Source organism: Amphibalanus amphitrite, unplaced genomic scaffold (assembly GCF_019059575.1).
Source record: "Amphibalanus amphitrite isolate SeventyFive unplaced genomic scaffold, NRLGWU_Aamphi_draft 001599F_arrow, whole genome shotgun sequence".
NCBI lineage: Eukaryota > Metazoa > Arthropoda > Thecostraca > Balanomorpha > Balanidae > Amphibalanus > Amphibalanus amphitrite.
The window spans coordinates 3,228-25,861 of record NW_024883092.1 but is presented as its reverse complement, the minus strand read 5'-3'; the positions used below and the strand labels follow the sequence as shown (position 1 = coordinate 25,861).

The 22,634-nt window shown below is 53.7% G+C and overlaps 2 protein-coding genes across 2 annotated transcripts in view; both read right to left on the bottom strand.

The window, feature by feature from the left end:
- Positions 1-22,394, bottom strand: part of LOC122374082 (globin-like) — a 44,991-nt gene extending 22,597 nt beyond the window's left edge. Inside the window, exon 1 of the mRNA XM_043352621.1 lies at positions 22,034-22,394. Coding sequence (XP_043208556.1) covers positions 22,034-22,242 — 209 coding nt within the window. The 5' untranslated portion in view covers positions 22,243-22,394. The remainder of the gene's footprint in view (positions 1-22,033) is intronic.
- On the bottom strand, positions 5,495-8,945 carry LOC122374081. Its single transcript, XM_043352620.1, has 2 exons — positions 8,821-8,945; positions 5,495-8,700 (listed from the first exon to the last, which is right to left on the bottom strand). Exons 1-2 carry the CDS (start codon positions 8,929-8,931, stop codon positions 5,839-5,841), a joined length of 2,973 nt encoding a protein of 990 aa, XP_043208555.1. The 5' UTR covers positions 8,932-8,945; the 3' UTR covers positions 5,495-5,838.
- Positions 22,395-22,634: the final 240 nt, after the last annotated feature.

Here is a 22,634-nt window from a genome sequence, read left to right as displayed (position 1 = left end):
TCAGTTCAGGCGCTGCGCGTGGTCGCCATAAGATCGTCTTCTCGGTTGTCGTCGACAACGACAAAACGATACAATTTTTCACCCCTGACTGCGGCATATTAATGAAGCGCCAAACGGCGGACGACGTCCAAAATAGTGGAGCGGTGGAGCGGGTGGCGGCTGGCCGGCCGGCCGGGTGCCCCCATTCAGTCTTGGCCACTGAATAACTCGCCGCTCAGCGCCGCCCTCATATTTTACCGCCAGGCTCAGAGGGCCGCCGGCCAACCCTTCTATCTGCCCATAATTAATTCGGTAATGAAGCGGACGCGGATGCTTGAGGGAGACTCCTAGATGAGTCTATTTTTATTGCGTGCCAGCCCAATTGGCTGCCTTATTCAAACTCTTCACAATACTTTTTTTCAAAAATATTGGAACGTAAAATCTTAAAATTGCGCTGCCCCGAGCTTGAGGAGTTAATTGGCAGCATATTTAAACTCGTCACGATGTTTTTGAGAAGCGCAGGGGCGTAGAAAATGTGAAAATTACACAGACCCAGCTTTAAATAGCGAATGCCGCTGAACCAACGAAGCCGGATGTTGAATCCGCTTGCATGGCCCATCAACGTAAATTGATATTGACGCCACTGTCATTCATAATTAACTAGAACTTGCAGCTGTTCACAAAGTCGAAGAGCTTCCGTGGTCCTTCCTTATGCTAGGAATGGCGCTTTTGGTGCTTTTATTGGTGTCCAATACTACACCACCGAATATCGTCCGTAATTTCCATTTAGCGACGGATGTTTCCTTATTTGTCTGCGTCCGTCTATCTGTCTTAGACTTTTCCTTTTTCGAGTTGACTAAATACATCAGTAGTAGTAGTATGTCGATCAGACTGATGTTTGCCGCTAGCGTTCCTGCTGCTCATCTGAGCCTAAACAGCGTTTATTCGAGTCGTCGTTTTGATCACTGATGCAACGTGGAAGGCTGTTAGTATGCGTTCGCCCAAGCACGCAACCCACGGCCCGCGGCACGACGGCTCATGCATATTCGGAAGGTGCCCCACAAGCGCGGCGTGCTAGCGCGGCCATTGCTGGCTTCCCATTCCCATACACATCGCTACATTGCTGGAATAGACTCTCTCGGGGAATCTTCGTTGAGATGATGACACACGCCCGTGGGCATTCGTCTATCATGGCTACTGCATTCTTCTGAAGGAAAACATTTTTGTCTTCTTTTCCTTTTAAACTATTCATCTATTTAAAACCCTATTCCTGGCGGGGGGGGGGCTCAGGAGCCCCCCCCCCCCTGAGGTTTTTTGGTTATTTCTCCCAAACGCTTTGAGCTAGGAAGCTCAAATTTTCTGACTTTTCCTAAAAGGCTTTTACGCAACATTTCTGAAAATTTTGAGTTGATCTGACCTCAGGTCAGGTCACCAGAGGCGGTTTGGTGACCCTACCTCAGAAAAGTTTGCAATCACGCCAGAGCTAGGGTTTTTGACCGATCAATTTCTTCTCTTCAGGCTTTAGTTAGGGTACCAGTATGTGCAATTTGTATATCTCAGAATTTTCATATCTGTGACCTGAGGTCAGGCCAGACTCGTGACCTTTACATTGCAAGCCTATGGGAAAATATTGAAACGCCTCCTGCTTCGTGTAAACGAGTCAAAACCACCCAATTCTTTCAGTATTATGGAAGATTATCTCATCGGTGATGATCCTGGTGCCGCTAATTGACAGGGGCACCGGCAAAGGTCATCTGAGGTCATGTGACGTCATAAATCGTTTTTCTGTCAATAAATCACGACATGATGGTGCTAAAGACTTGTAAGTGGTACCAAACTGCTCGCCTGGGCAAGGCGCGTCGTTTGGTATGCAGCATGACCATACCCCACAACCTCATTGATGAATGACCTGACCTTGACCTCAGGTCAAATTTCAAATTGACCTGTGAAGGTCATCACATACTTATTTCGCATCGCCTCGGCGAGAGCAACAAAAAATGTATTGGTTTTATGTCTCTATGTTTCTTAGTTTAAAAGTTATATAGGTAACTAATTCCAAAACATTTTATCGTTGATGACCTCTGGTGACCTCAATATTGACCTGACCTGAAAATGTTTTATGTAAAAGTTGTAGATCTTTAAACGACCTATCAAACACCGTTCGCCGTTTGTCGCTGCGATGTGTAGTTTTTGAGATCTGAAGGGGGGCCGAATCGCCCCCCCCCCCCACCAGTTTCTTGTCCCGGCGGAGCCCGCCAGGAATAGGGTTAACCGCGGTACTTACACTGCGTTAGTGTGGCTTCTGTAATTGCCTCACACACCACGTCCTGGCTTACCCGAACTGCAGGGGCAAACAGAGCATGCATACTCAGCATAGTGAGCTGCTACATAATACACCTATGTAAACCTGTCTGTCATGCTTTAAAGTTCTAGCTAAAAGATTTACGTGCCTATTACCAAATATTTATTACCGATTCTTCTTAGTTTTGAGGCCATTTTATAGGACTGAACATTTACTGGGTGATTTCAAATACAGCAGCACAAGTGTAGGGAAGCCGATAAAAGTGGAAATTCACTGAACCCCTGAGTCGACTTGAGATCAGAACTAAACACAAGGTCAGTGGCGCCTACCACATTGGACTGATTCTGGAACTGGACCCCCTTCAATAGACCATGCAATCTGCAAACTTCAGGCACAATAATCGTTCAAATGGCCATCAGTATCATGTCTAACTGATATTACTGTCGTTTCATTTCCCTCAAATAGACAAGCTGCTGGGTTTGGGCTTAGTGTAATTGCCGCTGGCATTGGCGGCGCTCTCTTCTCGGACATTTCAGCCCGTGTCGCTGCTAGATAATCCCCGTCTGGAGATATATGCCGGTCATTTCCCCGGGAGCTGCGGCTGGCCGCCGTCCGGCCGGTTAATTACACTCGTCTCCAGACCGCAGCGGCCTGCCTCCCTCTGCTGCGCCGTACTGCAGGCGGGCTCGGCGACTACCTTCTCCAGCGGAGGTCGGACAGCTACCCGAGGTCGGATGTCCGGTAGCAACCAATCTCTTGTCGACAATCTTTCAGAGCACACTTGGGTTATGTAACATGACTCGTCGGCGCGAATTTCACGCTGCACTTCCTCCGCACAATTACTTTTCAGGATTCCTGATATCCCATTGAGCACCACATCAAATCCTCATGATATTCCTGTTGCTAAGCTTGAGCCCGCACCCTACATATGAATCAGAGACAGCGTTATTTTATTGATTTTATTGATACGAATTGAGGAACAGAAAAAAACACATGTGGGTACTTAAGTTTCGGGGCGTGGTGCCTGTGTTTTTCACGTCAACATAAAAAGCCTATTGAATATTCTAGTCACGACAATGTGTGCTTCAACGCTTCACCACCAATAAAAAGGCAAAGTGACGTCGGTAAAATTGTTTAAGAAAAGAGCAGTAAATTATGTGGAGCACCACTGTCAGTGATGGTGAGAGAATTATGTAGTGAAAATGAGGCAGCTCTCTCAGCTCTTCTGGAGAATATGAAACAATCATTGGGCCATTGCGTACCCATATTTTAACTCCAGTCGTTTGATAAACGTTTTACCGTACTCGAGAGGCGTACAAGAGAAGGGTGCTAGAAAGTGACGTAGTGTCTATATAGAGTCGCCAAGTTAGGTCAAGTCTCCATTAAGCTTCGTTATGAAGTATTTTATTTTGCAAGGAAAATGAGCAAAACTGGTAAAGCTGAAAAAACAACATTAACGTTGGCGTCGCCGGTGCCTGCGTGGTGTGATGAGCCTGAACTGAGGGGCCGGACCTACCCGTCTCTTACCTCGGTATCCGGGAGGATTTGGCGTATGTGCGGCCTCGACCTCCGCCAGCTCCTATTGCGTGTGTTCCAGCTCTCCCTAGCTGAAAGACGCCGGAGTTGACGGAAGGAGACAAAGGAAAAATAAGAAAGAAAAAAAACGAAAAACATGAGCGGCCGCCGTCTGACGTGCCACTCACGCACTGGAGGCGCCCGGCGGCCGGCGCAGTGTCCTCGCCAGGCCGGGCGGGCTGTGTTTGCTTACCCGACCGCTGGCGCTTATCTAGCCTCCAATTGGCGCCCGCACCCTCTGTGGCCGGCTCCCTCATATGCCGGGCACCTCCAGGAAACGGGGGGCCGGTTGCACCTCTAACGCCAAGCGTTAATGTATTTTGCACGGAACTGACGTGAAAAGACCATTAACGTTGGCGTCGCCGGTGCCTGCGTGGTGTGATGAGCCTGAACTGAGGGGCCGGACCTACCCGTCTCTTACCTCGGTATCCGGGAGGATTTGGCGTATGTGCGGCCTCGACCTCCGCCAGCTCCTATTGCGTGTGTTCCAGCTCTCCCTAGCTGAAAGACGCCAAAATTTGCCCAAATGTATGGGCACGATGCCGGCAAGGGGCGGCATGAGGTATGCCATGCGGGCGCGGGGGGATCATAAGTACCCCGGGACTTTTGGGGTGGAATAAACGAGCTCGGTGACGGCCGCTGTGAGGTCACGGGATAGCATTAGCAAACGTGTAATGCGTCACCAACCGGCCACGCTGGGTAGAAAGTGAGTGGAAACGGGGCGTAGCAGGGGCGCAGCGCTGGATTTCGCGCCCGGTATCGCTGTACAAACTTCCATAGCTCTCTGGGACTGAGCCTGGTCACTGGGATCCCAGAGACACACGGCGCACATGCCGCCCGGGCAAACCACTGAGCCGCGAGGGCTGCCAAGAGCGGGCGGGAGGCCGGCGGATAACGGCGTCGCCCATACGAGTGCGGGCAGGGAGGAGAGTGGGCGCCTAGCAAACAAGCGCGCGGTTGGCGATCGCCGGCGGTGGCTGGCCGCAGTCCGAGCCCGAGGGACGGCGCGGCCTCCGACAGCGGGTTAGGCGGCGGTGGGAACCACATGGCGAACGGGCGGTGCGGTCAGCGGCGGCACGACTGATGTGTTAGATGGCAAGGCGGCGTGAGTCGGTGCGTTTTCTAGCGGCGGCATGGCGGCTGTCGCTATAGGACTATGTGCGGTGAGCCGGTCAGTGACAGCGCAGGGCATGGTGTCAGTACATACGTGACGGTCGTACGGTAATTGCGAAACGTTACGGTGCGGCTGTTAGCCGCGGCGTGCGTATACCGCTGCGCTGGGCTCAGGGCTGAGGGCTGTCGGCAGGACATGACAGTAGTATAGGCAACGGGTAAGACGCCCGTGTCGGGCACGGCACGGGTTGTCCGGAGAGGCATGACAGCAGCGGTGGGACATTGTTGAGGCGTGTTCGACAATCGACAGTGTAAGTGGAGTTGTTGGACTGACGTGAGATGGGAGGGACGCCTAGTCAGTTTGGCACAGTTATGGGGCAAAGTCAAGTGAGAACCGTCGTCTTTGAAGTGATCCGGCGAGAAGCGCTGTTAATGTAAATGATAATAGAACTGAAATACAGATGCAACAGATGTGCAATGGTGGATAGGATGCGCCACCTAGGTGAAGCGATTTAGAACTCCTGCTTCCACGTAACCAAGAAAACTATATTCCGCTCTCCTCCGAGCCTCTCAGCCAACTGCCCAGCAATCACACTCCCAACCAGACCATAGCTCTCACGCACACGTCATCGCGCATCATCATTAGCCAATCACATTGTCATACGTCATCCCCAGTGCAACTGATCAGGGGGCGTAACCCGGCCGCCCCGACGTCCGGCGGCGGCGGCGGATGACTCACACTGGGTCACCGGGTCACGTCCCGCAGCTCAGTCTCGCCGCGCGCCTGACTCATACGCTACTCACATTCCTTATTGTGTCCATCATGCTACATCACCCCCTGGTTCTAAAGAACCACATCACACATCATGTCATTCACTCAACTCATCAAGTACATCCCCCGTCACAACAATACCATATCTGTCTGGTTCCCGTCGCTCACGTACGCTGCGTCGCAATGTAACGGTCGCGGGTGATTCTCCCTCGGACAATTCGCCGTCTATTGGCTCGCTCCATTCCGTAGACACCTCAGACTGGGTCGGTGGATCGACCCTCGCGGTCTGATCGACGGTCGGCGGCCGCGTGTGTGTCTCCGTTACATCAGTCGGAGGTGTTGCCATATACATGCCATCACATTCATTGTCACTGTCCTCGCACCGCTCCGCCGTCGGGGCGTGCACAGTCACCGGTCTCGGGGCATCAGTCATGGTCAAACGGTGGCGGAGATTGCGCACATGACGCGGCACATTGTCGACTTCGACTGTTTGAGCCGACACGACGCCTGTCACAGTTCCCTCGTCCGATTTCACAAAACATCGGTCGCCCCGCCGCCGGACCCACACTTTGTCCCCCACCTGGTACACACCTGGTGTTTTCAGCGGCAGGGCGTCGCACTGTTGTCCATTTGTTCGTCCGCGGGGCGTCACGTCAACGTCGCGGCCAGGGTGTCGGAACACCTCGTTGATCGGAGCTGTTGCCGGGTCGCTGCCATCTTTAGGTGTCACGTTGTAGCGGTGGACTGCCTCAGCGACGGAGCAGGCCTGCCGGGCCACCATCACTTTGATGGTCCGGTGATGGCGTTCTACAACGCCGTTACCGCCGGGCTCATAGGCGGCGCGGAATCGCATCGCCACGTCCCAGCGGGCCGCGAGCGCCATCATAGCCCGGCCGCGGAACTCCGTCGCATTGTCCGTGAGTATTTCGGCCGGGGCTCCACGCTCTAGAAACACGTCCTCGAGATGCTGGACGATCTCCAGAGCCCCCGACCGGCGCAGCCGGCGCCAGATGGCGTATCGCGACGGCCCGCAGTCCACCAACGTCAGGTACGGGTGGCCGTGCAGGTGGGTGACGTCCATGGCCAGGAGATCCCACGTACGTTCCGTCTCAAGTGACCCACCAAGCCAGCGTTCCGGAGCCGGGTCAATCGACGCGCACGTCTGACACCGCCTGACCACGTCCCGCACGGCCGTCTTCGTGACGCGCCTCACCCCCAGCTCCCGTCGGGCGTACCACAACGTCCTCCTCACGCCCTGGTGGCCAATGTTCTCGTGTATGGCGCGGATGTCGCCCGGCGAGGCACTCGATGTGATGGCTGCGACAGCAGCCGGTGGTGACTTGTCGGGCGAGTCGGCGGCCGGCCGATCGGCGGCCTGTAGCCAGGCGTTGGGCACCCGCGTCATCTCATCGGCGCGGTTGGCAGCTGAGCCGACCAGTTCGATGGTGACCTCAAGTTCGTACTCGGCGACCAGCTGACGGAAAACAGCCACGCGCCGTCGGATAAGCATTTCGGACTGCCCCTTGGTGCGCAGCCTTGCCTTGCCCGACAGCGCATCGCTCAGCCAGCGGTGCACAGTCACCGAGTCCGTCCGGAGCGTCAGGCGACGGAAGCCCCATGCCAGGGCCATATTGACGCCGTTGAGAGCGGCGTCCAACTCCGAGATGTTGATGTGAACGTCCCGCTCAGCTTCGGCCCGTAGCCAGGACGCATCCTCGATGATGGCGTCTGTGACAGGGTCGGCTAGGACGACGCCGCGAGCGATGGAGCTGGCGTCAGTCCACACGGTGACATTTGACCCTGTCACACACCACTGGCCGCATGCCGGGTCACAGGCTATCACCCTTCGCGACACTTCATCCACTTGGCGTTGCAGTTCCTCATTGACGATCGGAGTGTCCCAGTCCGGGCTGAGACGGTTGGCTGTCCGCTTCATCCACGCAGCGGCCGGCCGTAGCCAGCCCGCGACCGGCACGTGAGATGTCAGTTGGCCGGCCCACGCGAAGACAGTTCGTCGCGTCAGCACAGGTGGAGGCTGCGTGGGTGACCCTCCGTCCCTGGTCCACTGGAGCGCCGGCCCGTCACTTTCGGCGACACGGAGGCCCAGCATGCGTGCGCCGCTCGCAACTCGCTCCGGCGGCTTACACTCGAGTCCGAAACGGGCAAAATGCTGGGCCACCTCGTCAGCTGAAACGGCTGCTTCGTTGACCAGCAGATCATCGGCGTAGGGCCGCACCGCCTCAGCCAGCCTCGGGTTCTGCGCGAGCACCTCCCTGACCACCGACTTCATGATCAGAGGCGCTATGGAAAGCCCAAAGCCGACCCTCGTGAGGCAGTATCGTCGCCCCCGCACGATGACCGTCTGGTACGGCCACAGGGCCGGGTCCACACGGAGCTGAAGAAAAGCTTTCTTCAGGTCGAGGACCGCGACCCGGCGGCCGTGGCGTCGCCATCGTCGAAGCTCCTCCACGCAGACGTCCGCGTCAGCCGTGTGAGGCGTCAGGTGTTGATTAAGCTCTCGATAATCAAGCACCGGCCGCACCTTGTTCTTTGCCGCCTGAGTTACCGCCATTAACGGGAGCAGTCCCTGTGCCGGACCGCACACCGTCTCGTCATATTCACGTAGCCAGCCCTCACTTATCCACAATGACAGCTCGGCATCGAATTTCTCTCGCGCACCCCTCGGTATGCCGTACTGAGCCGTGGAGTTGCGAAGCGGTGGCGGGTCCACACCGCCCGCCCACTTCCAGCGAACCGTCCACACCCCGGCATCGAACACTGCCGTGAAGTCGGTCTCGTTGATCCTCAACTCTGGCCCCATGTCGACCGCTCGGCACGCCTCCCGCTCCGGTGGCGCCTCACGCTGCACGCCCGCAGCCGTGCCGACCGCTCGGCACGCCTCCCGCTCCGGCGGGGCCTCACGCTGCACGCCCGCAGCCGTGCCGACCGCTCGGCACACCTCCCGCTCCGGCGGAGCCTCACGCTGCACGCCCACAGCCGTGCCGACCGCTCGGCACACCTCCCGCTCCGGCGGGGCCTCACGCTGCACGCCTGCAGCCGTGCCGACCGCTCGGCACACCTCCCGCTCCGGCGGGGCCTCACGCTGCTCCGTAGCAGCCGGGTCTTCGCTCCCGAAGCGAACAGACCCCCCACTCACACTTACGCCACGCAGAGCGTCGATGCCTGTCATACCTAGCAACACGTCCACGCCTAACAACCGGGCCGCCCTTCCACACCACTGTCTCACTACATCCCGTGTCGACCAGTGCTCGGCACCTGTGCCCATTCACGGTGATGGCGATGATGGGCGTTCCCGGGCTGTTGCGGCGGCTGGCGACGGCGGAGCCCGTGGCGCTGATGTAGCGCCGTCGCCACGTCCGTTTGGGCAGAGCCGGGCGATGTGGCCCATCTGGCCACAGGTCCAGCACCGCAACGGTGGCCGGCGAGCAGTTCCTCTGGTCGCCCGCTGTTGCTGTACCGATGGTGGCGGCAGTTGGACGGCAGCCACCGGTGCAGCCGCTCTCTCCCTGGCAGTTATCGCCAACGTCGACCGGGCGATGGCGACCGCTCGCTCCAGGGTGAGCGTGCCATCTCCAACGCTGTTTCGTACCGTCAGCCGCACTTCCGCTGGCAGGCCTTGTAGGAAATGAGCCGTCATGACCGTGCTGGACACATAGCCGATTAGAGACATCAGACGTTTGATGGAGCCCAGGTAAGCATCAACAGACTCACCCGGCTCCAGACCTCGACGATATAGCTCTGACATTGCGGCGTCCGGTCCCATGGCAAAGGCGCTGTGCAGCTTGTCACGGACGATCTCAGCGTCTCGTTGCTCGGTCTCGGAGAGGCTGGCCCAAACTTCGTACGCCTGGTCCCGCAGGCGCGTCGGCAAAACAGCGGCCAGGGAAACGCGTCTCAGGGCGCACAGCTGTTTCGCCTGCTCCAGCCATTTGACGACGTCACCGGTACCGTCGAACTCTGGTATTGCCCGCAGATCGAAAGCAGGTGCAGGAAGTTCGGGTTCCGCCGCATTGGTATCGACCACCGCGGCACCACTCTCCTCTTCCACGTCAGACATTGTCACAAGCACTGATTGTTCTGAGAATGGCCGAAATAGCTTGAAGCGATTTAGAACTCCTGCTTCCACGTAACCAAGAAAACTATATTCCGCTCTCCTCCGAGCCTCTCAGCCAACTGCCCACCAATCACACTCCCAACCAGACCATAGCTCTCACGCACACGTCATCGCGCATCATCATTAGCCAATCACATTGTCATACGTCATCCCCAGTGCAACTGATCAGGGGGCGTAACCCGGCCGCCCCGACGTCCGGCGGCGGCGGCGGATGACTCACACTGGGTCACCGGGTCACGTCCCGCAGCTCAGTCTCGCCGCGCGCCTGACTCATACGCTACTCACATTCCTTATTGTGTCCATCATGCTACACTAGGTAGCTTGTGACTGTCTCACAAATCATGTGTCGGGAGGGGTCTTGTTTATCTTTATTGTCTCCTAACATTCAGGTAGGCAAAATTATTCCTGGTAGGGACGGATACCTCACGGGCCGGCAACGATGCGTACAAGTCCGCCGATGCCTGGAATCAAGCTGGTCACCGGGCGAGTTAGCCCGAATTGTCACACCGGCGGTTTCCCGCACTCTAACCAACACAACACGAGGCTGCGCTTGTCCGCGGCGAGCGAACGCGGTACAAGAGCGCTGAGGTGGAGGGGGGGGGGGAGGGCGCTGAGCAAACAGGCGCCTACGAGCAACGGCCCGAGACGAGAGGGTTATCAGGCCGGCCGCGGCGGCGGGCGCGGCAGAACGAGTGCTGTCGGCGGGCGGTCTAGGCGGGGTGGCATGACAGCCGGGGTGGCTGGGTAGATGATAGGAGTGCTTGTCGTAACGGCGGGATGGTGGTATGTGACAGAGGGGGTGGGCCTGGCGATTGCCGTGGTAGGTGTGCCCGGTGCCGTTGGCGGCGCGGCGGCGCGGCAGCGGTTAAGACGTACGGGGTGGTCCGGGCGGCGGCCGGGATGGGTAGAACTGGAGTGTCAGCATGGCGGCGGTATGTGGGAGACGTGTCGGTCCGGGCGCTTGGGCTAGACATGATCGTGAACGGTCGGAAGCAGCGTGATAGCAGTACCTACATATATGGCGGACGGACACTCAGTGCGTTAGACATGACAGAAGTGTCAGCGGCGGCGTGGCAGTGGTTCGTGACAGGCGGACAGCCTGTGCGGCGGGGATGATAGATGATTGTCCGCAGCGGCGTGACAGTGCCAGGTTGTCGGCAGCGGCGTGACGGCATCGGCGTGGTAGCGGTATGTGACGGATAGGCAGCTCGTGCGATGAACCTGACAGGTTGGCCGGTGGTGGTGGCTTGACAGCAGCATATGACAGACGCGGTGACCGTGTAACGCGCATGACCGGCAGCAGCGTGACGGCTCGTGACGTATCGGCGTAGGTGGCAACAAAGGCGCGATGCGCAGGCGCGCAGCCCCCTGTGCTGAAGATGCATTGCCTAACGCAGCGCAAAGGTCCGGCGCCACCTAGGATCGAACCGGGACACCCTGGCGATAGTCCTAACGGCACACAAACGGATCCGTCACGCTAACCACCACACAACTATGGACGCAGCGGTCTGCGACAGATGAGCGCAAAACAACGAGCGCTGGTGAGGAGGGCGGCGCTAAGCAAACAGACTTACGGCTGGGGGCCACCGGCCCGATACTGATAGGGTGGCCAGGGGCCGGTCGCGGCGGTGAGCGCGGCGAGACAAGTGCACCAGCTAAGGGGGGACGCCAGCAAACAAACGTGCGGCTGGCGCGGCGGTGGCCGGAGACAGCCCGGTCCCGGTCCAGAGAGGCGCCGCAGTGACTGGCAGGGTGACCAGGGGGATGGGTAGACGGCTCTGACGTCATGGCTGCGTCATGACGTCATGGTGGACGGTCCGCTGTGGCCAGTCCGACCGACCACAGCGGTCGCTGCTGTGCGGTGACGGAAGGCTGACGTGGGGACGCAGTGGGCGGAGCTTGGAGGCTGTGTACGGTCCGACCGCACACAGGGCCCGTGAACAGCCCTCAGGCTTAGGTGGAAAATGGCAAACGGGAGAGACGGCCGGCGGTGATAGCGGTGGTGAAGAGCGCGGCGGGCATGACAGTTTGGTATGACATGAAAGATCAGCTGATCTCGGAAAGGTCATAGCTAGTTAGTGTTGTTAAGATTGCTGGTAGTGGGGTCGCTCGTGACAGCCTGGACACAATGGGGAGACGCCAGCAAGCAAAGGCGTGACTTACCGGATGCCCTTTCGCGTGTGGAGCGTCCCATCTCCGGGAAATGATCGCAGCGGCTGGAGCGCGCACGCACGAAAAACATGAGCGGCCGCCGTCTGACGTGCCACTCACGCACTGGAGGCGCCCGGCGGCCGGCGCAGTGTCCTCGCCAGGCCGGGCGGGCTGTGTTTGCTTACCCGACCGCTGGCGCTTATCTAGCCTCCAATTGGCGCCCGCACCCTCTGTGGCCGGCTCCCTCATATGCCGGGCACCTCCAGGAAACGGGGGGCCGGTTGCACCTCTAACGCCAAGCGTTAATGTATTTTGCACGGAACTGACGTGAAAAGACCATATACTACAAAAGAGCGCACTATCAGGGCGTATTTTAACATGTTAACTGGGTCGGCAATTGCCGACCCAGTCACGGAGAATGCCGACCCAGTGACAGCCGTTTGCCGACCCAGTTGCCGCCCCCTCTAGGATGCAGCACGCACATGCAGGCTAGGTGCCGTCATTCATAGTGAGGCTGCTGCCCTCCGAAATGATAATGCCGCCTCTTAAAGTGAAGCAGCCGTCTATAGAAAGTGATGATCCCACAACTCAATGTGACAGTGCCGCCCCTAAATCTGTTAGTAGTCCCACTCAATGTAATGGTGCCGCCCTTCTAAGCATCTGTGGAGCCCCTCAATGTGATGATACCGCCCCTCAAGAAGATGATGCCGCCCCTTTCAGTATCGGTGGCGCCCCTCAATGTGATGGTGCCGCCCTCAAAGTCCCGGTGGCGCCCCTGAATGTGATGGGCTGCCCGCCAACGAGTCGATGGCGCCCCTCAAAATGATGCTGCCGCCCCTTAAAGTGTTGGCGCCGCCCCTTATAGTGTCAGTGACGCCCTTCGAAGTGTCGGAGGAACCCACCAATATAATGGTGCCGCCCCTCTAGATAACCACATAGCCCCTCATTGTGATGGAGCCGCCCCTCAAGCAGATGATGCCGCCCCTGAATGTGATGGTGCTGCCCGCCAACGAGTTGGTGGCGCCCCTCAAAATGATGCTGCCGCCCCTAAAAGTGTTAGTGCCGCCCCTTATAGTGTCAGTGGCGCTCTTCGAAGTGTCAGAGGAACCCACCAATATAATGGTGCCGCCCCTCTAGGTATCCACATAGCCCCTCATTGTGATGGAGCTGCCCCTCAAGCAGATAATGCCGCCCCTCAAGAAGATGATGCCGCCCCTTTCAGTATCGGTGGCGCCCCTCAATGTGATGGTGCCTCCCTCAAAGCGCCAGTGGCGCCCCTAAATGTGATGGTGTCTCCTGTCAACGAGTCGGTGGCACCCCTCAAAATGATGCTGCCGCCCCTAAAAGTGCTGGTGCCGCCCCTTACAGTGTCAGTGGCGCCCTTCAAAGTTTTGGAGGAACTCATCAATACAATGTTGCCGCCCTCTAACTTTCTGTAGCGCCCCTCCATATACATAATGGTGCCGCTTCTCAAACCATCCGTGGCGCCCCTCAAAGTGATGGTGCCGCCCCTTACAGTGTCGGTGGTGTCTCCTCAAAAGTCAAGGTGCCGCCTCTCAAAGAAATGCTGGTGTCCCTCGAAGTGTCGGAGGCGCTCCTCAATGTCATGTTGCCGCCCCTCAAACCTTCCGTAACGCCCCTCCACGTCATGGTGCCGCCCCCCAATGTGCTCACGGCGCCCATATGTGATAGTAACGCCGGTCAAAGTGCTCCTGGCAGTGTCGGTGGCGCCCCTTATAGTGTCGGTGGCGCCCCGAACAGTATCGGTGGTGGCCCTCAAAGTGATGATGTCACCCTCAAACAAACGGTGGCGCCCTTCGAAGTATCGGAGTCCCTAAATATCATACCTATTGCCGCCCATTAACGATCTGTAGCGCCCCTCCATATGATGGAGCCGCCCCTTGAAGTATCCGTGGCGGTCCTTAAAGTTACAGTGCCGCCCCTTACAATGTGGGTGGCGTCCTCAAAATAAAAGTGATGTTGCCCCCCCCCCCGTGTAATGTTGGCGTCTCTTCTTAAAGTATCGGAGGCGCTCCTCATTGTCATTTTGCCCCACATCACTGCGCACATGGCGCCCTTCAATGTAATGGTGCCACCCCTCAACGCTCAAAGACATAATTGCGCTCCTCACAGTGTCGGTGGTGCCCCTCAAAGTGGTTTAAGTGCCCTAAAAAAAAAATTGGTGGCGCGCCTCAAAAATCAAAATGATGCTGTCGTCCCTTAGCATATCTGCAGCGCCCCCAAAATGATAGTGCCTTCCCTTAACCGGCGCCGGGCTGAGTTTGTTTAACCCCCCCCCCCCTCCCGACCCCTATAACTTGGCTACTTAGGCCACGTAGCGACACGCGGTAAGCGGTATTCGAAAGAGTGTCAAAAACTACTTGGGTTAGTTGGTTAACCGTGCTTTGGTTAGGTCAAGTCAAATGTCAAATATAAGGTGACCAGAGGTCATCAAAGGTGAAATGTGGGTGAAATGTTGTCTGTTTCAACATTTATTGACAAACTGGCGCATAACTCGGGGAAGAATAGAACTACAGCACCGCGAAAAAGCGCATTCGATAGCTCTTCAACGTTCCTATGAAGTCCTCAGACTTGACCTAACATCAACGGCCTAACCTCCAGAGCACAACTTGTTCAACCCGTGCCGGGCCGGGGAGGGTTGGAGGGGACAGTGGACCCCCTCCGCCCCTCTACTGAGCTGTTTTAATGAAGAACCTTTTTACTGTAATAATTATTGACTCACGAAAGTTATGACATTGTTTTTTTTTCTTTTAGTACTGTGCTCCTCTCGTCGAGATGCGTCGAATGAACTATAATTTGACATTCAAACGTCATTTGGGAAATTTGAGCTCAGGTCCAGGTCATGACCTGGCTGGTAAAGGTCATGTTGCATATCAGTCGATTTGTATCGTCAAACTGAAATCATCTATGTAAGGTGTTTTCATCGCTCAGGCATGTCGCATGTCTCTATCAGAAGTTATTGGAAAAAACTGCTGGAGGCCTACCATGACCTGACATGACCTCAAGGACATAACGAGGGGTCGTGGGTGGCAATTTTCCGATTAAGTGTGTCGTTTTTAATTGTTTTCTGATGTTTAAATTCGTTAACTTTGACATTTGTCTACCTATAAAAAGAGGCACATGCCCTGAGTTTCTCCCATTTCCTTATACCTAATGGAAGGGTCGCAAAATTGTCCTTACCTTTGGTCAGAGACATCGCAATTTCGAGACTTACATTTTAACCCTCGCCGGCACAGGGGGGGGGGGGGGGTTGATGCAACCCCCCTAAGGTTTTTCGCGAATAACTCGCGTAAAAAGCGGCCGATCGCAACGAAACTTTCAGTACCCTTGAATTGATCAATTTTACACCTACCCTGCAAATTTCATGACCCTGACTCCAATGACCTTTGACCTGTGACCTCTTTTCCGTGACCATGAGTTTGGCCGAAATCAAGATTCGACGTATGTCGGCTCGCATTAACCGCGCGTTTGCAAGCTTTTCGTGGTTTCAAACGTTCAAACATGTGATTTGATGCTGCTCCCATGCATTAGGGTGGGTGTCAAGGTCACCTGAAGGTCAGGTCAGGTCATTGACCTTTGGTGACCTGGGTTCACTTTTTCGACTTTTACATGTTTCTAGGCTAGTTTTTGGAGCTGAATTCGAATTTAGCAACCATTTAAACATTTACGAAGTAGTTTTGGTGCCTTCGTAACATGTTACGAAGCTGTCAGAGGCGGATGACAGGTACTACGAATACCCGGTACGACCCCTACCGGTTGACCTGACCTGACCTGACCTGACCCGACCTGGTCTAAACGCTTAACGACATCATCTGTGATCAAAACTAACACGATATTTGTGATCAGCACCCCGGAAAACCCCTTAGTAGCAGCCACAATTTACGACTTTCAAACAGGTCCCGATATTCCCGATTTTTGGGTCATTGACCTGACCTGGAAGGTCAACCGATGACCTAGGACCTTGAACTTGGGTATCATTGGCTTCCTCTCGTGACGGGCAACACGCTCGTTTTTTTTTTCTGCGAAGCTCTAGCTCCATCAGGGGCCAAACGCGAGGGGGGTCGTACCAACCAACCCCCCTTGTGCCGTCGAAGGACTCAAAATGGCCTGTGCCGGCGAGGGTTATATATACAGTTACACACTGTTTGTCTTATCAATCGCTGAAGTTATAAAGGGATCGTTCAGTCGGTATATCTATGGTGAGCATTTGCCTGTTCCGTGGCTCAGTTGGTAGAGCACCGGACTCCCCGCATTGTCTTCGCTTGCGTTTTGTCCGCCGGCCGAGCCGGAGAGAAAGTTACCGAGTGAAGGTCATTCAAATTTCAAAAACTCAATGACAATGTCACTGGGGTCACGAAAATGTTTGAGTAGGTAGGTATAACATTCATTAACCTGGGGGGGGGGAGGGATGAACGTATCGTTGCAATACGCTGTTCATTACGCGAGTAACTAATAAATAAAAAATGTATGAGTTAATCCTTACTCCACCCGCTCTCCCTCTCCATAAAAAAGAGAGTTAATTGTGTTGCATTTTATTTATACCTATGCAGAAAAATAGAGGCGTCAAAGGATATGGCCGAATATCAGCGACCCTTGCTGTGTGAGCAATGGGGTATGACAAGTGGGGGTAATGGCCCCGTCCAGCGCCCATAAAGTGGGCACACTCGTGCGACCTGCCGACCACTGTTCTAGATAGAGCCATAAAACGCCGTGAATATTTTAAGCTTGAGGATACGAATCGACTGGTATGTAACATGTTTACCTCAGGTAAAATTTTAAAATTATTTTTGTTAGGTCAAATTATACCTAGTTCATTTATCGCATTATGATGAGAGAAATAGGTACTATATCCCGGAAAAATAAACGTAATACCGCTGAGCTTAGGTTGAATCTGAAATCATTACTTAGGAAGAGTTATAAAAGAACCGTCGAACGTGTCTTTTTTGGTCATTAAATATCAGTAGGTATGCCGCCCCCTCAGATGCCAAGTGCCGCCCCTATGAGTGCAAAATGCCGCCCCTAATTGTGATTGCCGACCCAGTGAAAATCCCTTAAAATACGCCCTGCGCACTATAAATGCTGGTTTTACGTTTTTACCTGGAGAGATGCGAGCTCCAGCAACAAATCACAACAAGTATGAGCCTCTACGTATGCGCACCGCCTGCTGCTGCCTGTAGATTTAGAAAACACGTCATCAACTATTTCTATTTGCTTCTCGGTCCTCATTCTTGCTGACATCTGAATTAGGTACATGCAGTTTGTCAGTATCATACTATATCTGCTATTCAGAGAGTTTTTATCCCACACAAATGCCTCCATATGATTGTTTTAGTACCGTCTGTTAATTTCTTGTACCTACAGGTCTTGCTTCACTCCTTCCGTTTTGCTCAATTGAAATTAGCTTGGTATCAAAGAAGCATGAAGAGACAGCAAAGGAGTGCTATATGAAAATGATGTATATTTTTCCTGGCATAATTTTGTCATATTTATCGTTAGCATGATTCTTGGCATAAGTGAACGCCTGCATTAAGGACTCGTAACTCAATGGGGGTCAAAATTTTGTCATCATTTATACATGCTATGCACTCTTGAAACTCTGAAAAGTATACCATTAATTTATCAACCTGCGTAAAAGTACCTATATAAGATGACTTTAAAGTCCCACTTAACATCTAACTCAATAATGTCGGGACAACGGTGCTTACGTTTTGTCATTCTTCGAGTATCGTCACGTGCGCAACCGGTCAAAAATGAGAGGCACGACATTAGCCGTTTTCACGACGGCCATCTGGTACACATTTGGTGCAGATTAGGTGCAGATTTGGTCAAGCTAGGTTCATTTGCCAGATAACCCGTCGTGAAAACGGTTATTATTGGCGTGTCCCATGCATGCAAATTACATGAGCAAGAGCATGCTAGCTATGCAACTCCATAGAACTTTGCCGCTAGACGTGTTTACCACTAGTGTCCCTTCCCCACCCCCATCCCAATGCATGAAGATAAAATGCCAGTCCAGAAGTTTCTCGAGAATAGCTGTCAGCATGGCTGTCTATCCGTCACGTAGCACTCGTTTATCTTAGTCCACGCCGCCTTAAAACAGCACTCAGCAACTGAGTCGTCTGTTGGAGCAGCCAATGGTCTCACTTTGTTAGACAAGTTCATTGGCATGAGACGACGAGTTTCCGTTTAACTGAGCTCGTAAGCGAGTTACAGCAGAAGGCGTCAAAAGTAAAACATTCCACAGGACGTTTCCGATTATTATGTAGTGCCGGCCTAATTGAACGTCATTGGGAAGGCGATGCAGAAGGGCGTGAAGCTTTGTGCTGCCGTGGATCGTTAGCACGACTACGTGACGTCGCCAATATCTTAACTAGAATTAAAGTTGTAGTACATATACCTCTAGCGTATTCTAGCAAACTTTTTAGTTCTAGAGCCCCCGCCCCCTAAAAAAGAACTTTATATTTCCTAGTTATCAAAACGACACAGGGGAAAGATTGTGTATTAATCCACCTAATCTGCAAATTTGATAAAATATACCAAAGAAGCCAATCGGCAGGGAACTGGAGCTCGCACTAGCCGACCCTGTAGTCGGTCGCCTTATGGCAGAAGGGCTGGCCGGGCACGCGTTCACACTCAGGCTTCTTGCTCTCTGCTGAGTTCGCCGCATCATGCCGGCTTTTGGCGGCCGGCATGATTCCACAGGAGTGTCGCCACGCCTCGCACACTGAAAACAATTTAACCAAGGCCCGCGAGTAAATCGGTGTTTTGCGGGTACCCCTATCCGCAACCATTTTTAACCACCCTCCCAAGAGTACAGTAAGGTCCCATTGCAGTGTAGTCGTCCCTGCTCTCAGCGGACTTGTTCGCTGACAGCGGTTATATCCGCTTAGAGCAAGTACGACTACACCGCAATGGGACCTAGCACTACTCCTGGAAGGGTGGTTAAAAATGGTTGCGGATAGGGGTACCCGTAAAACACCGGTTTACTCGCCGGCCTTGGGGTAAATTGTTTTCAGTGCAGATTGCATACTCTCCTTAGGGATTTCTGTAACCTGTAGCCTGACCAGCTAGTAGAACTCATCTCGGCCGACCATTGGCTGCTATGGGTGTGACGTCATACAGTGTGCAGGCCAATGAGTGAGGGTGGTCCGGCTGTGACGTCATCTACTGAGTAGACCAGCTAGTTAGCGCCGGAAGTGCGATTCCCGTGGAACTGAAGGAACGTTAACTTGCCACCGGACGAGTGTTATTGACATCAGAATATGGGAAAGCATCGTAAACTTTCCAAGTGCGCAGGTCACGACTGAAAGCTGAATTCAGTTGCGAACTGGGTTCCCATGAATTTTATCGGCGAGTGCGCCGAAACGCTGAACTAACTCTTAGTTGAACGGAAGAATAAATCAACGTAAATAGCCCTATCTTCAAAACTTTCAAATAGTGCGGAAAGTTTGCTGTGTGCCAGCAAATGGAACTGACAACTACAGTCAACAGTTAAAAACAGTTGTAGACACAGATAGCTTGCGTAGGTTTTCATTATCTGTGATACCTATTGTTTAGCTTCAGATGCCTACTTACGTCATCATATGTCTGGTGCTACGCTCAAGAATTGCTAGAGCCCTATCTCATTCGGACCGTTTCAAGGCCATGCTTTTATCTAAGGAAAGAAAAGGTAAGACTTATGGGGCGACGAATAATGGCTCTTCACTTCGCGCAGTTGGCAAAGCACTCGACGCTCGTTAATTGGATCGGGATGCAAATGCGCGAAAGCTCAGACTCTTGACAAGCGCTTTATAACACTTCTAGCAAAAATTGCAACCATTGAGCAAGGAGGGCCTCGTCCCGAATTGTTAGCGAAACCCAAGAAGAGGCACTACTGTGCACTATTTCTTCCAAACATCGGTTAACTATGCTAAATAAAAGCAATAATCTTACACCCGCTTTACTTAGAGAAAGAACTTCACCTTTCAAGAGAACTGCGAGTCTTTTCTTTCTCTTCAGCTTGGTCGATGTACACAAAACTTTGAAAATCACATGTGAATGTCATTGAGGTCTGAGGGGAGATAAAAACCAGTAAAACGCCTTTTGGGCGAAGAACGAGCGAGCGAGATAGTGATCCCTGCACGTGCGGAAGGGCGAGAGGATACTTCTAACGGGCTTGTGTAAAGCACCCTTCTAACCGGTCGCTAGCGGTGCACCAAATTGGAACGCAATCGGCCCAGCCGTTCCTGAGATCTGGAAGCGGCATTCTGCACGTGCGCACGTGCAAACTGGGTCCAAACTGACTTTTGCACGGCACCCTACTAACTGGTCCCCAACCGTGTACCAAATTTGAGCGCAATTGGCCCAGCCGTTCTAGAGATCTGGAAGCGCCCCCTGCAGCTGCACGTGCGCACGTGCAGTAGCACCTTAACCGCAACACATGGGAATACATTGCCTGGTGGGTGCCTACCTGTATGCCAAGTTTCAGCGAAATCGCCCCAGTAATTACCGAGCTATTGAAATGGGAACAAATTTGGCACCTCTTCTTTTTGTATTTTGCACGTGCAGTGGGGGTCACTCAAATAGATCAAGAGTACCTATCCGACCTTTGGTAGAAGGGATGCAGCTACCCTACAAAAATTACCGCAAGACAATCGCCCAAGTGGCTGCTGAGATATGGGCCTCTCAAAATCACTACTTTTGCAAAACAGCTTGAACACCCTTGACTTTTCACGTGGCACGTGCCACAACGGTCACTGAGATGTATCAAAAGTAGTCAATTACGGGGTAGAAGGGATGGGGCTACCCAGCAAAAAAGACCGCAGGCCAATAAGTCCAGCGGTTGCTGAGATATAAACCTCTCAAAAGCGTTACAGGCCGGGCCGGGCCGGGCCGCTCATACTGAGATTTTTCCGTTATATTGAAAAGACTCGCTTCGCTCGCTGCGCTCGCTCGCTCGTAACTATCGATTTATCGTTGTAAGTCGTATTGGTCATTAAAGAAGAACGGTTTCATGCCTACAACTTATTTCAGCTGACCGACAGCACGCATTTAAATATGATCGCACAGGTCGCTGATCGTGACATTTCTCATAGCTACGTGCCTTTCAAATATGGGAAACTTTTCATAGAACTGCAATGTCGGCGTTTAGCGCGACGGTTGAAAAATGTCAACCAATATTTGTTATCTAGATATTTTCAAAGTTTTCCCCCAAGGTAAAAATTATCCATTGGGAAAAATTATTGGTTGCTACGTGGACTGGTGGTTAACCACTTGGTGCACTTGTACACTGGCCATCAACAAAAAAGCGCGAATGACATACAGTTGTCGTATAGGTGTTACCCAATCGCCCAACGTCCATTCTAAGGCGATGCATTGAACAATGCTGGGCAACGATGTAAGGATATAGTATTCATCGTAAGGATGTAAGGATAGTATTCATGCGATGAATACTACATCACTATTCATCGCAAATTTAAGAGAATTCCCGCTCTTGGAATATCTGACGAGTGCATTTACTTGAATATTAGGTGTGTAGCAAATTCATCGCTTGTCTATGCTCGTAAAAGCCTTTTCTGTCATGCATGTTATCTCGTTATAAGCGTGCTGTATTCCATAAAAATTGGACGTGATGAATATACGCATAAGTACATATAGCTAAAACTGCTAGGCATAATTGTTAAACTAATATTGGAGTTAAGTTGAGGACTCCACTATATACCGAATTAAAACACATATCAGCACCAGCAGCTGTGTGCTTGAGGCCAGCAGATAGCCAACCACCAGAGGTTAGTATTTATTCGTTAGGCTTTTTCAATCACGACATATAACTTCCTTTTTAGGTTGGTAGCTGACTATCCCATACAGACACAGAAGGTTTTCTGGATTAATCCCAAAAAGACTTAGATTTCATGCACACAGCAGAAGCCTGTTTTAAATTGTATGTCACAGCTCTAGTCTACGAGTGGCACGTCACCAGTTGCTTCACCACCCCGCAGCCACTGACCTTGTGAACATGATGACGCCCACGGTGGTGGGGTCGGCCTCCAGCGCCTTCCACGTGCGCTGCAGCAGCCTCTTGTCGTCGCCGGTGAGTGGCGGCGGCGGCTCCGGCGAGCGCTGCTCAGCAGCCGAGCCGCCGCGAGAGCTCGAGGTGCAGATCGACTTGGTGCTGCCGTGGTACAGACGAGAGGAGCGCGTCTGACTGGCACCCATCACTCGACGGCGGGTCGCGGTGGGTCGCGGTGGGTCGCGGCGGGTCGCGGCGTGTTGCGGAGGGTCTCTGAGGGTCGCTTAGTGTCGCGTCCGGTCGCGTCCTTTCTCGCCGGCACCGCGTCGCCGACTGAGCCGACTAGGTATAGTCGGTCAAATATGTATCTTTCCCGGCCGCCAAGTGGCGCTACGGTCTGGATTCGATAGTTGGCTGAGCCCACACCCCAGCTGCCCTGGCGGCTCTGGCGGCCCTGTGACGTCACGCGCGGGGGGCGGAGCTACACAGCGGCCGGCTGGAGAGTGACCGCAGACCAGCACTGGACGGCCTCGCCGCCGGGTGCTCCGGCGGGTCTGGCCGGGAGAGGCGAGCAAGCGGATGCGTTAGGAATCTAACG